Below are 16,238 nucleotides of genomic sequence, written 5' to 3'. Positions count from 1 at the left end.
AGTTCATTTTGTGATTTACTGAGTTTGAAATGACTAGGGACATTCAGGTGTAATTGTCTATTGGGAAATTACAAATGAGGTTCTGGGAAGAGGAATAAGGTAAGTTTTCAAATATGGAGATCAGGACAAATTGATTGCAACAGCATTTCAGAGGAAGTAAGTCATAGCAGAGTGTTGGGCTCAGGGAAGTCTTCATGGGAGAGGTGACATTTGAATTTGGGTAGGCTTTGGAGAATAAAAAGGTCTTCGACAGGAGAAGAGGAAGAGAAGGGAATAGCACAATTCTAGGGAACAGAAAGTAGTCCATCCCAGATAATCATAACTAGATTTGGGGACCCATAGCAAGTTCTACACACCACAACCAAGGGAAGGGGTATGAACTACACCCTCAGTGGAGGGAAAGGACAAGACCTCACTCCTTGGTGGGAAAAAGAAAACCTAGAGACCCCAAACTTCAGGGTGGGACCGATTCTGAGGAGGTCACCACACCCTGCTGGGATGGGGATGGAGCACTTGGCTCTGGGGAGGAGCTCATGCCAGCCTCAAATCTGATAACTTCCTATTTACCTGCAAGGCCAGATATCACCCTGGCATGTCATCGGTCCTCTTCAAAACAGGGATGAACAACAGGCAATATCACTCTTGTTAACTATTTGCTATCATGCTGGAGGTTTGTGAATGCTGTAGGGGCCTCTAAAGTCAATGCTCTGGGGACAATACCCTAGTTGTGTTGCCCTGGTAATGGCTTTGATTCCAAGGCTTGGAATATGTGAAGGGAGATAGTGGAATATTAGATGGAAAAGACAGGTTGGAGCTAAATTATGGAGGATGCTGCATGCCACACCTGAGTGTATACTGTATCTTTCTTTTAAAAAAACTACTAATAGACTTGCTAGCTGTGTGACCCTGGGCAAGTCACTTAACCCCAATTGCCTCACCAAACAAAACAAAACAAAACAAAATTACTAATAGTGGTGGTGGTGGTAGGGGGTAGTAGTAGTTGTTGGTGGTGGTGGTGATGGTAGTTGGTCCTGTTGTTTTCTTTCTTTCTTTTTTTTCTGTTGGGAGGGGGGCAAGAGGTTAAGTGATGCCCAAGGTCACACAGCGGGTACTGTCAAGTGGTCTGAGGGCCAGTTTGAACTCGGTCCTCCTGAATCCAGGCTGGTGCTTTTCCTCTGGTGCCACCTAGCTAGTCCCAGTGTCCTGTGGTTTCGAAGGTTCACCAATGACATCTGGGGTAAGGGCTTGACTCTCCAGTGTATTGGATGTAAGGAAGCAAGGGGCAGCTAGGATGGCAACAGTGACAGAGCACAGGCACTGGAATCAGGAGGACCTGAATCAAATCCAGTCTCACTTACTAGTTTGTGACCCTGGCAAGTCACTTAACACCTAGTGCCTAAAAAGAAAATAAGAAAGTGAGACAGAATGGCACGACATCAGTCAGCCTCACACTCTCTTTCCTGAGTCAACAAAGTCTGGCGGCAAGACAAAAATCAGGATGTCCTCAATGTCCTCAAAAGTCAAGAAAACCGGTGTCAAAGTTTAAAAAATATTTACTAGCTGCATGACCATGGGCAAGTCACTTATCTTCCATGGGCCCTCAGTTTCCTCCTCGGTAAAATGTGGGAGTTGCTGTGATGCCCCTCTGAGGGCCCCTTCTAGGCTTAGATCTCCTATGGTCTGTGATAACTCAGGTCCTCTCACTCTATAATGCAGGGAACCTCTTGCTCAAAGTCTAGATGACTCAGGTTCTCCCATTTAGACCTGTCCCTTCCAACCTTGCCCCTATCCCTCTCATCGCTCCTCCCCAGGCTGTTGACAGTCAGCTGGTAGATTCTGTGCAGGAACATGTGGTGTGTGGGGGAGGGGGAGGTGTCTGGAGAGTAACACGACCCCAGAGAAGCTCTTCCGGGCCTTCAAGGTCACCCCAATCCTAATGCCAAAGATTCTCTCCCAGGTTCATGGACAGAGGGAACTACTCTCTCCCTCTCCCTCTGTAGTGGATAGCTGCTGGGAATTAGAAGCCAAGGCCTTTGAGGACAAAGGTCAGGAACAACTCCTCCTTCTGGGAATGTAGGTGGCTGAGAATCTTGGGGTGGGAAGGGTAGAGAGAAAAGGTTCTGGACCAGGAAGCTCATTTCATACTTTTTGCCTCAGAAATCCAAAAGTCTGTATCAGACTTAGCCTTGAAACTTCCTAGATTCATAAATAACGACTGCTCTCCCACCCCCCCAACACCAAAGAAACCCTTAAATAAAATTAAATAAAATTGGTGTGTGCTGGCAGGGGAGGCTGCCACCCTCCCTTCCTGTGCCTGGCTTCCCGGGGCTTCGTAGAAGTAGTGAGGGCAACCAGGGTAGACAGCCTGAATGGAGAGAGGCCCTGTGTTGTGTTTACTGTGTGACTGATGCCTGAGCAAACAGAGAAGGGACATCCCCAGCTTCGGGCTGTTCTGACAGTTAGCTTTCCAGCCCTGCTCCGTTATGGGAGCTGCCCAAGTCCTTTGCCAGGGACTTTGAGATCCCTCCAACTGGGGAGGGGGGAAGAAAGTCATCAGCACCATGCCACTGTCCTCTTCCTCTTCCCCTTCCGTTGCCACTCAATATCAAGGGCTCCCGATCCTTGAGCAGAGTAAACCGGCCGAGTTAGGAAGAACAGTCACAAAGTAAGGGCCCTAAGATTGGGGTGCAATTAGGAAGCAGGGAGGGCTTGCCGGAAGAGGAGGGTGATGAAGTAGTTGAGGGATGAGGCTTGCATAGGACTGGGGTAAGCGGACATTTATGAGTCCTACACTTTCATTTTATAGATGAGAAAATTTGAGGCCCACTATGGGTCATTGACTGTGTCCAGGGTCAGAGTAAAACTTGAACCGTATCTATTTCTGTGTCTTATCCACTCTGCCACACTGATCAGTGGATGGGGATAAGAAAACGCCTGAAGTTTAGGTGAAATTCTTTTTCTTTATCAGAGGGATAGAACAGGGCAGGTGTCCCCCATGAAGCCCAACCACCCCTTAACTTTCTCTTCTTTCCTCAGGTCCTTAGCCTTCCCCCTGGAGACCACAGACGGCAGAGCCTCTCCCCTGCCTCCCCCCATGGCAGATCTCCTACCCTTGCTGTCCTGGGCACCCTTGCTAGGTGAGGCAGAGGTCTCCTCAGCCCAGAGCTCACCTACTCCTCCAGCCAAGCAGGGCCAGGGGAATCATGGTGACAGGGGAGCAAAGAACGGAGCCTCTGCCCAGTGGGAGTTCCTGCCTTTGCCCACCATACAGGTAACGCCCTCCAGCGAAGGGGAGACACCCCCATGCACCCCACCACCCCGGCACCTTCGCAGATCAAGGACCTCTGACACAGACAATTCAGCTGGGGAAAGGTGAGACTGACAGAGGCTTGAGCAAGGCTTCCCGCTTTGAGCTTAGGGAAAGGGCAATTTGTGGGGAGAGAGAGCGTGGGGTATTTGTTATTGCTCCCCTAACAAGTTGGGGCCTGGGGTGGGGAAAGATGGATATGGAGAAAGACAGGGATGATATTCACAGAGATAGACGATGGCTTGAGTGCCAGTCAAATAGGAGAGAGAAAGACCCAAAAAAACAGTCATGAAGTTGGATGGTGAGAAAGTGAAACAGGGATGTCTTGGGAGAGAGAGAAATGGAGTCCCAGAGATGGGATTGCTGGTGAGAGACAGAGATCGATGGAGACAGGACAGACAGGCAGAGACACAGACAGCGATTGCTTCCTAAGCCTGGCTGGAAAGCTATGCGGAGGAGAGAGACACGCACACACGCACACACACAGAAAACAAGGACATGGAGGGAGACAGAAACAGAGACAGAGAGAGATACAGAAAGACAGAGACAGAAAAAGAGGCAGGGAGAGAGCCGCAGGGAGGAAGGAGACCCAAAAAGAAAAAGAAACAGAAACAGAGCCAGAAAGACAAAGAGGAACACTTGGGAGACGGAGAGCAAGACAGACAACGACAGAGAGGCCTAGAAGAGAGAGACGGAAGAGACCCAGAGACAGAGAATAAGTAACCAGGACAGACAAAGACAAAGACATAGAGGCAGAAAAAAAAGAGACAAGAGGGAGAGACGTGAGGCAGAGATCGAGAAAGACTCGCAGAGAGAAAGAGAAGGACGGAGACAGCGAGAAAGACCAGGAGAAACAGACACAGAGTCAGAGTGAAACACACACACACACACAGTGAAACACACACAGACACAAACACAGCCACACGCAGAGCGAAAGCTTGTCTGGGGTGAGATGGGAGGGGGGCGCGGGGTTGGTCTCCCCTCCCCCTTCCTGCCCCCGGAGTTTCCCTTCACCCCCCCATTTTCCGTTCTGGCTCCCAACGGGGGAGAGGAGGGGGGGGAGGGAGGGGGCCCCAGCACCCGGCCAGGTCTTGCGCCCACCCCCCCCTCCCGCCCCTTCCCCCAGGACCCAGGTGTCCAGGGCCTGTGGAGTGCGCCCCAGCCCCTCCGCCCTGGGTGGGGCCGTAGGGGCGGGGCTGGTGACGCGAGGGAGGAGGAGGGGGAAAAGAGGAGGAGGAAAAGGGAGGGGGGGAGGGAGGAAGGTGGGGGCGGTGACGCGGGGGGGGGGGGGCGGTTGTAGCCGCCGCCGGCTCCGCGGCCTTTTGTGCTGGCCGGGAGAGGCGGGCGGGCGGGCGGCGGAGGAAGCGGGGCCCCGATTCCCCTTCCCCGGGGCTGCGGGGCTTCGGAGCCCTCCCAGCCCGGGCGTCCCGTCCCCCCCTTCCCCCGCCCCGACCCCCACACCATCCGGCCCCCCCACTCCCCACCGCCCAGGGAGCCCAGCCCGGCCCGGCCGCTCCGTGCTATGTTTGAGTAAGGACAGTGGGGTGATGGGCTGGGGGTGGGTGGGGGTGCATGGGGGGGGCGATCTGGGAGCCGAGGATTGAAGGGTCCTTCGCTAGGTATTGGGGGGCAGGGCCGTGGGGAGAGGCTTTGAGGGATTAAGGGGGGAGGGACCTGTGGCTTGATGTCTGGGATCCCAGAAAAGACTGGGGACACAGACTGGAGGGATCTGGAAAGGTTTGAGAGCTAAGGGCTCCTTGGGGAGCAGTGGAGGCATCTGTGGGGTGAACTTGAGAACAGCTGGGGCCTTGGTTAGTGTGGGGGGGCTGAGGGCAGAGTGCAGAGGGGTGGTTTGTCCTGGGTGGGGGGTGGGGGTGACTGGGAAATGGGAGAAGAGAATGGAGGATTAGGAGCTAAGGCTGCTAAAACCCCTGGGGGAGGGGGGATAGCGGCTGGAAAAGGGGAGTACTGCGAGGGGGGATCCTCTGTAGTAAGGGATGGGGGCATTTTTATTGGGGAAGGGTTGAGAAGAGGGTCCCACATTGTGCCCGTGTCCTCAGCACTGCGGGGAAGCCTGGGAGTGGTTAGGGATCATGGAAGAAAAGAGAAAGGAGGATGTGTGTGTGTGTGTGTGTGTGTGTGTGTGTGTGTGTGTGTGTGTGTGTGTGTCCCCAGCCAACCGAATGATTGTGTGATTTTTCTCTTGTCTCTGCTGATGTGGCCACGGGTGTCTCTGGGTTCAGGCTTCCTTGTCCTTCAATGATGATGGATGTTAGGAAGGAAGGAGGCCTGGTCTCTTGGGCTCACTTTGTATTATCTTTTGCCAAAATAGAGAATTCCCCTCCCTCTCTATGGCCTTTCTCATAGTAACTCATTTCAGACAGATCTGCTTTTCTTCAAGTGTGAGCCTCAGGTTTCGAGTTTGTGAAGTTCTCAGTGGCTGAGGGTATGGATGTACCTGTGACTCTGGCAGGGAACAGTCACATTCTGGGCCTACTGAGGCCCTAAGAAACAGGAAGCTGAGGGAGGTCTGGAAGCCTGGGTCCGCATAGAGTTCTCTTTCCCCACAACCTGTCCCTTTCCCCATAACTGGTCTGCATTATTTCACCAGGGATGTTCACACATTTACCTGCAACGCTAGACTCATCCCCCTTCTGAGACACTAATTTCATCCACCCCAGGAAGCACACTCACCTTCTGGCTTTGCCCCTTGACTGGGCTGATCTCCCTGTTTTCTTCCCCAGGGAGGTATACAAGTGAGTTATCTTTGGGCAGTTACCCATTCACTAGAGCTCCCTTTATAAGAAGTCTCTTCCTGGATGGATGAGATCAGGGGCTTGAAAAGAGTCACTCACCTCCTGGCCCCCACTACCCGGCCTGCCTGTTGTCAGAGGAGCTGAAGGATTGAACCCTGGGCCTGGTTATCAGAGAGAGGCCTGTAAGGGTCTTTGGTGTTGTCCGCTCAGGCACTCAGCAACTTTTACCCAAGTTCCAGCTGGCTACCCTGGTTTTTCTATGCTGGGAGGCTGATGAATTATAGCAGATAACTATCTATTTCTACCCTTGAAGAGCTTACAGTCTGGTTTGGAGAACAAAAGGAAAAAACAAAACCTATGGCCCAATTAGGCGGGAAGAAGTCAACAGGTCAGGGAATGAAGAGATCTGTCTGGGCTACAGAAAAACTTTTCTGGGAAGGGCCTTGAACAATCGGTGGATTTGGAAAGAAATAAAGGGGGGGGACAGGAAACGACCACTGGTATGGAGAAGATAGACTTCACAGAAGAGGGTGTGTGTATATAGAGAGGAGACTTAAGGCTGTTGTGGAGGCCTTGAATGCCATGCCTCAGAAGCTCAGAGTTGTATTATACAGACAAGTTCCAATATTGATCCTAGAATAACATGATCTGTGGGTGATCAGAGCTGTGTTTTAGATGGATTAATGTGGAAGTCTGTGCAGGCCTAATTGTAGATTGGATGTTGAGAGTACAGTGAGAGGCTATTCTCCAAAATGTAGGTGTGCCTTATTAATTTGTCTTGCACGGAGGGGTAAGCCTCATGTTCCTTCACCTGGGGCTGCTTGAGCCCCAATCCCATAAAGCCCCAGATAATAATAATAATAACCAATCATTATTATTATTATTAGAAGTGTGATATAGTAGATAGAGAACAGGCCTCTGAGTCAGGAATCAATTTACCAGCAGGTATTAATTATCACCTACATAGCAGGTACCATGCTAGGGCATACAAAGATAGACAAAACAGTTTGTCCCCTCAGTCATGTCAGGATAGACGTGTATACACACACATGCGTATCCAAACAGATACAAGGTCATTTTTTATTTAGTTGGGGGGGATTGTAAAAGCCTCATGTAAGAAGTGTTGTTTATTTGTTTTTGTTTTTTGTTTTGTTTTTGGTGGGGCAATGAGGGTTAAGTGACTTGCCCAGAGTCACACAGCTAGTAAGTGTCAGGTGTCTGAGGTCAAATTTGAACTCAGGTCCTCCTGAATCCAGGGCCAGTGCTTTATCCACCACTCCACCGAACTGCCCCAGCAGTGTTGTTTAAAGGAAGCTAAGAATTCTATGAAGGAAAAAAAAAAAACTTTAAGAAGGGAAAGCAAAGCATGGAGAAGGGGTTAAGCGAAGGGAGAGGGAACAAGCATTTATTAATAGTTTATGAACTTTTTTTTTCTTTCTTTTTTGGTGAGATAATTGGGGTTAAGTGACTTGCCCAGGGTTATACAAGCTAGTAAGCGTCAAGTGTCTGAGGCCAGATTTGAACTCAGGTCTTCCTGAATCCAGGGCTCGTGCTCTATCCACTGAACCACTTAGCTGCCCCCAAGAACAAGCGTTTATTATTAAGCACTTACTGTGTGCTGTGCCCTTTATCAATATAATCTCATTTGATCAGCACAGCAACCCTGGGAGGTAGGTGCTATTATTATCTTCATTTAACAGATGAGGAAATGGAGACAATGCTAAGTAAGTGATTTGCCCAGGGTCACACACCTTGGAAGTAGCTGAGGCTGGATTTGAACTCAGGGCTTTCTGACTCCAGGCCCAGTGCTAGTAAGAAGGTCAGTTTGACCAGATCAAAAAAGTATATGAAGGGGCAGCTAGGCCCTGGATTCAGGAGAACCTGAGTTCAAATTCGACCTCAGACACTTAATAGCTATGTGGCCCTGGGCAAGTCACTTAACCCGTATTGCCCTGCAAAAAAAAAAAAAAGTATATGAAAGGGAATAATTTATAATAAGGCTGAAGAGATAAGATGAGGACAGATTGAAGAAAGCTTTGAATGTCAAAGAATCGGCATTTATTAAGCACCTGTTATGCCCTGGTAATTGTATTAGTAACCTTAGACCCTAGCTTCTTTTTTTTTTTTAAATATTTATTTTTAATTTAATTTTTTGTGGGGCAATGGGGGTTAAGTAACTTGCCCAGGGTCACACAGCCAGTAAGTGTCAAGTGTCTGAGGCCGGATTTGAACTCAGGAACTCCTGAATTCAGGGCCAGTGCTTTATCCACTGCACCACCTAGCCTCCCCCAGACCCTAGCTTCTTAAACTGTGGGTTGTGACCCTATAAGGGGTCATGTAACGGAATGTGGAGGTCATGAAAAATTTGGCAACAGTAAAAAGTTATGTATACCAATCTTCCATATCTGTGTACCCAGGGTCATGTAAAAATTTCTCTGGCAAAAAGGGGTTGCCAGTGGAAAAAGTTTAAGAAACTGCCTTAGAGAAGGAGGAGCTGGGACTAATTTGGGGAGATACGGGGAAGGTATGGTAGTGTTTGAGCTGAGTCTTTAAGGGAAAGGAAGAAATAAAGACGTTTCCAGAAGTGTAGAGGGAACAGTTTAGATCTGGAAGTGATAAGGAGGCACTGGAGTTTATAAGAGGGAGGGGGTGGGGTGGGGTGACATGCTCAGACCAGCCATTTAGGGTGGAAGGGATGAAGAGTCTTGAGGTGGGAAGACTAATTAGCAAACTATTGCAGTATCCTGGGGAGGTGATGAGGTTAGGAACAGGTCATAGTGTCAGGGGCTGAGATGATGTGCAGTTGGAATCCAATGGCCTTGGCTACTAGCTGGAGTGAGAGAGGATGAGGGGCTCTGTTTAGGTCACTCAGACCTAATGAGATATTCTTTGTAAAACCCTTAGCAGAGGGAGCGGCTAGGTGGTGCAGTGGATAAAGCACTGGCCCTGGATTCAGAAGTTCCTGAGTTCAAATCCGGCCTTAGACACTTGACACTTACTGGCTGTGTGACCCTGGGCAAGTCACTTAACCCCATTGCCCCGTTAAAAAAAAAAAAACAAAAACAAAACCCTTAGCAGAGTGCCTGGCACAAAAGGCTCTTCACCAGTGCCCCGGGCTGCTCTCAAAAGCACAGACGGAGTTTCCTTATCTTGGAGTACCTCCACACCCATGAAATCGCCAAAATAAATAAATAATAATTTGGAAATTCCGCCCCCAAATAAATAAATAATAGTTTGGATTTCTGCCCTGATAAAGCCGATATTTACACAGTTTGAAGGTTTCCAAAGCACTTCACATGCATTAACTTTTTTAGTCCTCACAACAACCGGGTAGTTTTATTAGTATTATTATTTTTTTTTTTGGTGAGGCAATTGGGGTTAAGTGACTTGCCCAAGGTCACACAGCTAGTAAGTGTTAAGTGTCTGAGGTCGGATTTGAACTCAGGTACTCCTGAATCCAGGGCCGGTGCTCTATCCACTGTGCCATCTAGCTGCCCTAACCAGGTAGTTTTAATCCTGTTTTATAGAGAAGGAAACCGAGGCTTAGGAAGGTAAAGTGACTTGCTCAGGGTCACGGAGTCCTTTCGTATCAGATCCACTACTCGAGGATAAGTGTTCTCCCTACTTCTCATTTTCCTTGTTTATTTATTAAGACCTTTCTTGATAATTATGCTTATTCCTTAAAGTACAAACCTGGCCATGGCACAACCCTACTCCAGAATCTCAGTGGCTCCCTATGGCCCTGTAGATAAAATATAAATTCTTTTGGACGTTTACTACCTTTCATGACCTGGCTGCAGTCCATCTTTCTGGATTAATTTCATACTGCTCTCTTCCCTCCCCACTTCACAGGCCTCCTCCACACATTCTGTGTTTGAACCAAACAGACCAAGTTGTTGTTCCTTGTACATAACCCTTCACCTCCTACCTCTTTGTCCTTGCCCATCACCTCTAGTGCCCAAAGCTCCTTTGGAAGGTTCAAGCAGTACCCTATATGCGATACCTTTTCTGATGTCCCCAATTATTATTTTAAAAAAAAATTTTTTTTAATTTATTTCTTTTGGGGCAGCTAGGTGGTACAGTGGATAGAGCACCGGCCCTGGAGTCAGGAGGACCTGAGTTCAAATACTGCCTCAGACACTTAACACTTACTAGCTTTGTGACCCTGGGCAAGTCACTTAACCCCAATTGCCTCACTAAAAAAAAAAAATTATTTATTTTTTGGTGGGGCAATGAGGGTTAAGTGACTTGCCCAGGGTCACACAGCTAGTAAGTGTCAAGTGTCTGAAGTCGGATTTGAATTCAGGTCCTCCTGAATCCAGGTCCGGTGCTCTATCCACTGCACCATCTAGCTGCCCCCTGCTGCCAATTATTAATAATCCACTCCTCCCCAAATTATTTTGTAACTCCTCCCTTTCTCTCTTTTTTCTCTTCTCTCTCTTTCTCCTTCCCTCCCTCCCCCCATTCTGTCCTTCACCTCTTCCCCCTTCTCTCTCTCTCCCTCCTCTCCCCCTTTCCCTCTTCTTTCTCTCCACTTTCTCTCTACTCTTCTCCTGTCTCTTCTTTCCTCTCTCCCTCCCTCCCCTCTCCCTCTCTCTTCTCCTCTCTGATTCCCTTCCTCCATACACACACACACACACACACACACACACACACACATACACACACACACACACACACACACAAATCCATCCATACATCTATTGTGCATGTCTGCAAGCGCTTAAGAAATGCCCACTGGGTTGAATTGATTGACGGATTGACTGACTCAGGGCTGGAAAGATGGAAAGCAGACGAAAGAATGTTTTAGGTTAATGTGAGAGGGACTTCTCTTAGGCTGGTATCTTACATTCAGAAAGGTCTCTCCAAGTTCAGTTATTTATTCTCTGGGGTGGGATCCAGAGGAGGAAAGGGGAGACATGTTAACAAAGTTACAAATCAGGAAACTGAGGCTTAGCCCTAGGTTCTGGTTGAAGGATTTGTAGCCAGATCTAGATGCCTTCTGTCCTATAGAATGTTTTCTCTCTCCGCTACTAGACCATGAGTTCAGGGGTCTGAATTGGTTCATATCTCCAAGCCAACAAGCATTATGTTGGGCAGCTAGGTGGTGCTGTAGATAGAACTCCAAGTCAGGAAGGCTTACCTTTCCTGAGTTCAAATACAGCCTCAGACATTTACTAGCTGTGTGACTCTGGACAAGTCACTTATCCCTGTTGGCCTCAGTTTCTTCATCTGTAAAATGAGCTGGAGAAGGAAATGGCAAAGCACTCCAGGATCTTTGTCAAGAAAACTCCAAATAGGGTCATGAAGAATCAGACCTTTTTGAAAAGACCAAACAACAACTGTATGTGAAGTTGTATTCTGATTAAATCAGCCTTTCTCTGCACATTCCACCCTTTGCTCTATATCCCAAGGCCAAGGCAGAAGAAGCCAATTCCTTTTCCATAGGACAGGTCTTCCTTATTACCTGTGTGACTGTTGTCAGGTTGCTTAACCTCTCCAGGACTCAGTTTCCTCTTCTGTAAAATGAAAGGACTGGAGTTGATGGCCTGACATCCCTTCTAGCGCTAAATCTATGATTTTTCAAGTACTTGAAGAAAGCTTCCAGGACCTCTCTTGACCAAGACTGCTCTTAACCAGGCTAACCCCAGGAGAGACACTCTCCTGATAGCCTGTGGCCCTCCTAGCGATCCTTAGAACAAAGCACTGGTCTGAGGAGCAGAGGTGTGAAGGGGCCTGCCCTCCAGGAGTTGCTGCGCTACCAGCCTTCCTTGGAAAGTCACACAGATCTGAGGTCATATGATCAGGTCAGAAGGGACAGAGCGCTGGGACCTAGTGACCAGTGACATGTAGAGCTGCTGAACCTGGGAAGAAACTGAGGCTTCGAAGGGTGAGCTGAAGGGTGGGGGACAGAGAGTCCCAGCTGGAGTGGAGATCATGGAAAGGGGAGTGAAGCCTGAAGAGTTTGTCATCCTGGGTGGAGGCACTAGGAAGGCACGAGGCAGTGTTGAGCAGGGGATCAGTGTGGTCAGACTCTCCATATTTGTCAAGGCTGGAGGGGACAGGGAGGGTTGGTGTATAAAATTGAGATAAGACATGAACTTTGTTCTCATAGGGGTTGCTGGGGGCTGGCACAGTGGAGAGAGTTCTGGGCATGGAGTCAGAAAGACCTGAGTTCATATCCAGCCTCAGACACTTTCTAGCTGTGTGACCCTGGACATGTCACTTAACCTCTATTTGCTTTAGTTTCCTCAACTGTAAAATGGGAATAATAATAGCACCTGTCTCTCAGGGTTGTTGTGAGGATCAAGTGAGGTAATATTTGGAAAACACTTAGCACAGTGCCTGGCACACAGTAGGGGCTAAATGTTAGCTATTATTATTATCATTTGTTTGTTTGTCTTTTTTGCAGGCAATGGGGGTTAAGTGACTTGCCCAGGGTCACACAGCTAGTAAGTGTCAAGTGTCTGAGGCCGGATTTGAACTCAGGTACTCCTGAATCCAGGACCGGTGCTTTAACCACTGCGCCATCTAGCTGCCCCATATTATTATCATTTGTAGTAGTAGAAATAATAGTAAAATACTTAGCACAATGCTTGGCACACAGTAGGGGCTATATGTTAGCTATTATTATCATTATCATTAGTAGTAGTAGTAGTAGTAATAATAGTAAAGTACTTAGCACAATGCCTGGCACACAGTAGGTATTATTTGTTAGCTATTATCATCATCATCAGTAGTAGTGGTAATAATACTAAAGTACTTAGCATAGTGCCTGGCACATAGTAGGTACTATATAAATGTTAGCTATTATTATCTTAATAGTAGTAGTAAAGTACTTACCAGAATGTCTAGCACATAGTGGGTACTACATGTTAGCTATTATTAGGATCATTAGTTGTAGTTAACATGATGCCTATAAATGTTTGTTGCTATTATTATTATTATTTATCATCATTGTCATGGTGGAACTTCCTCTAGTAGTAGGGGGGAGAAAGCAAGCTATAGTGGGTAAGGCCTGTGAGCAGGAGTCTGGATCTGGTTTCCAGTCCTGCCTCTGACTCTGGGGCCATGTCAGAGCCTCAGTTTCCCTGAATCATTGTAAGGACCAATGGAGACAAGCACTTCTCCACCCTAGCACATCACATGTGCCATCTGTGAGGGCTAGGACAGGGCTTCATGGCATAGTGGAGCGAGAGCTGGCCTGGGAGCCAGGAAGCCATGGGTTCGAGTCCCCCCTCGGCCTCTCCATGGCAGAGCAAGGATGTTCTGCGTGGGTAGAAGGAGTGTTCCTTGTATTGATGACATCACATATCTGGGCCCCCTCATCTCCCAAGAGGCCCAAATGATACCACCATAAATGCATTAGAAAGACGAAACAACGGAAGGTCTGAGCAGTAAAAATGGTTATAGAAAGGAAGGAGTCCTCTTGTTGTTGGGTTGTGTCTGACTCTGTGACCCCGTAGACTTTGTCTATGGTTTTTTAGGGGGTAAAGACACAGGTGGTTTGCTCTTTTCTTCTCCAGTATGTCACCATTTTGTAGAGGAGGAGGCAAATAGAGGTTAAGTGACTTGGCTAGGGTCATACAGCTAGTGTCTGAGGCTGGATTTGAACTCATATCTTTCTTTTTTTTTTTTTTGCGGGGCAATGGGGGTTAAGTGACTTGCCCAGGGTCACACAGCTAGTAAGTGTTAAGTGTCTGAGGCCGGATTTGAACTCAGGTACTCCTGACTCCAGGGCCAGTGCTTTAACCACTGCGCCATCTAGCTGCCCCGAACTCATATCTTTCTGAGTCCAGGTCCAGTGCTCAGGGAGACATCTTAGGAGGTGCCATTTGTATTGGATTTTAAAGGAGGAAGGAATTAATAAGTAAGTGAAGAGTCTTAAAGAACAGTCCTGCCATTGTCTATGGTGCACACAAAGGGAGGAAGGGACAAGGACCATCTGGGAACTCAGAGGATTGTCTAGTTGGGCTGAAGAAGCACTAAGAGTAAGTAAGTGCCTACTAAGTGCTTATTTGTTCATTCTGTGAACTGACTGAGGCTTTCTGTCTTGTCCTTCTTCCCCTCCCCCACCCCCACCCCAAACAAATAAGTGCTACTAAGTGCTTGTTAATTCATTCATTCCTGAACTGACTGGAAAGGCTTTCTGTCCTTCTCCAAACAAATAAGTGCTACTAGGTTCCTTTTTCATTCATGAATGGAGTGTCAAGGCTTACTGTATCCCCAAGTAAGTACCCACTAAGTGCTCATTAGTCGTGTACTGAAAGTGGAAAGAAGAGTTGAAGACAAGACTATGAATGCCCTTAAGCCAGCAGAAGAAATTGGATCTTTACTTAATAGGCTGTGGGGGGTGGGGGTGGGGGGCTGCAAACACAACCAGATCTGTGTATTAGTTTAGTTTGTGCAAGGTTCAGGAGGCAGAAGAACTCCACAGGCAGGAGGATCCATTAAGAGGTTTTTTTGCCATATTCCAGGTCAGAATGAGTGTGGGCCTGTCCTAAGCAAGAATACAAGGGGAGTACTTGAAATGGGTGGCAGGTGGACAGGCCTGATGGGCCTGGTGATGGCTTTGGGGGGTTGACTGCAGGGACCACAAACAATGAGGTTCAAAGGAGCAGATCTGGGGGTTAGATTACTTACTAGGAGGCTTGGTTTTGCAGCAAGTTGGCTTTGGGGGGGTGGTTGGTAAAATGAGGGCCGGTAGGGGCAGCTAGGTGGCACAGTGAATAGAGCACCGGCCCTGGATTCAGGAGAAGACCCATCTTAGTGAGTTCAAATCCGGCCTCAGACACTTGACACTTACTAGATGTGTGACCCTGGGCAAGTCATTTAACCCCCATTGCCCCACCAAAAAAAAAAAAAATGACGGGCTGGCTCTTGAGATCCCTTCTACCTTGAGCTCTACCATCCTGCAGCCTGTGGGGCAGTTGGATGAAAGGGAAGTCAAATGGAAGGCATCCTAAACACAGCAAATAAATGTTTGTTCAGACATTTCAGTTGTGGCTGATTCTTCCCAATACTGTTTGGGTTTTTCTTGTTAAAGAGATCGGAGGGCTTTGCCATTTCCCTTCTCCAGCTCATTTTATAGATGTGGAAACTGAGGCCAACAGGGTTAAGGGACTTGCTCAGGGCCACGAAGCTAGGAAGTGTCTGAGGCCAGATTTGAACTCACTAAGATGGGTCTTCCTGACTCCAGGTCCTCTGCTCTATCCACTGCAGCACTCAGTGTGTCTAACAGAAAAGAGATTCTAAGAAGGAAAAAAAAAGTCATTCCTTGGATGGGGGTGGAAGAGAGTGATCAGATGTGAACACATGAACACATCAGAACACATCAGAAGTGACACATGAACAGGGCAGTATTTTAACAGGCAGAAATGGTCAAAAGAAACTTCCATAGAGAATGGAGTGAGCAGAGCTAGGGTGAATGAGCTCTATGGGGGGACATCGGGAGACTGAAGAGGTAGGGTAGGGCCTTGGTTTGTTACGTGTGTAAGGTAGGATCTTTACATCGGAAAATCATTAGATTATCCTGAACAGAAAGGGGGGGGGGGAGGCTCCCGTGTGGCGTTTACACCATTGAGTGGTCTGAAATGAAAGTTCCCCTGACAAACAGACTCACTGCTGATTGTGGGTACAGCCTTAGAGAAGTCTCTTGCCTTTTCTGTGCCTCAGTTTCTTCCTCTGTAAAGGGATAGTTGGAGCAAATGATATCTTTTTTTTTTTTTAGTGAGGCAATTGGGGTTAAGTGACTTGCCCAGGGTCACACAGCTAGTAAGTGTTAAGTGTCTGAGGTCGGATTTGAATTCAGGTACTCCTGACTTCAGGGCCGGCGCTCTATCCACTGCACCACCTAGCTGCCTGCAAATGATCTCTTAAGGTCTCTTTTAAGCCTACGATATCTATGATCTGAAGGTCAGTTTGTTTTTTTCTGAAATTCCTGTACTTCAGATCTCTGCCCCTGCCCCACTTTCCCCCATCTATCCCAATACTGCCTCAGGGGGTAATCAGATTATCTGGCTGGGATCTTCTGCTGCCTGGCCCCCATCGCTGGAATGCTTAACCTCTTGGCTCCTCCCCACCTTCCAGGCTCAGCTCTACCACTATCTTGCTCAAGAGGGCTTTTCTGATTGTTCTAGTAGTGGGGGCTGGCCTTCCTGACCTCTAGAAATTAC

General features: G+C 48.0%; 1 protein-coding gene across 3 annotated transcripts in view; it reads left to right on the top strand.

Annotated features, from left to right (window-relative positions):
- Nucleotides 1-1,913: 1,913 nt before the first annotated feature.
- The window catches only part of GRAMD1A (GRAM domain containing 1A), a 32,601-nt gene continuing 18,276 nt past the window's right edge, over nucleotides 1,914-16,238 (top strand). The window contains exons 1-2 of one of the 3 annotated variants that reach the window (XM_043993155.1): nucleotides 1,914-2,073; nucleotides 3,037-3,372. In XM_043993155.1, the coding sequence (XP_043849090.1) occupies nucleotides 1,937-2,073; nucleotides 3,037-3,372 (473 nt within the window). In that variant the 5' untranslated portion in view covers nucleotides 1,914-1,936. Of the gene's footprint in view, nucleotides 2,074-2,546; nucleotides 2,666-3,036; nucleotides 3,373-4,779; nucleotides 4,838-16,238 lie in introns of those variants that run through there. The other 2 variants (XM_043993156.1, XM_043993158.1) reach the window with 2 other exon arrangements.

Source organism: Dromiciops gliroides, chromosome 3 (assembly GCF_019393635.1).
Source record: "Dromiciops gliroides isolate mDroGli1 chromosome 3, mDroGli1.pri, whole genome shotgun sequence".
In the NCBI taxonomy this organism is placed as follows: domain Eukaryota; kingdom Metazoa; phylum Chordata; class Mammalia; order Microbiotheria; family Microbiotheriidae; genus Dromiciops; species Dromiciops gliroides.
The sequence above is the reverse complement of the archived record's forward strand: the minus strand, read 5'-3'. Positions and strand labels throughout refer to the sequence as shown.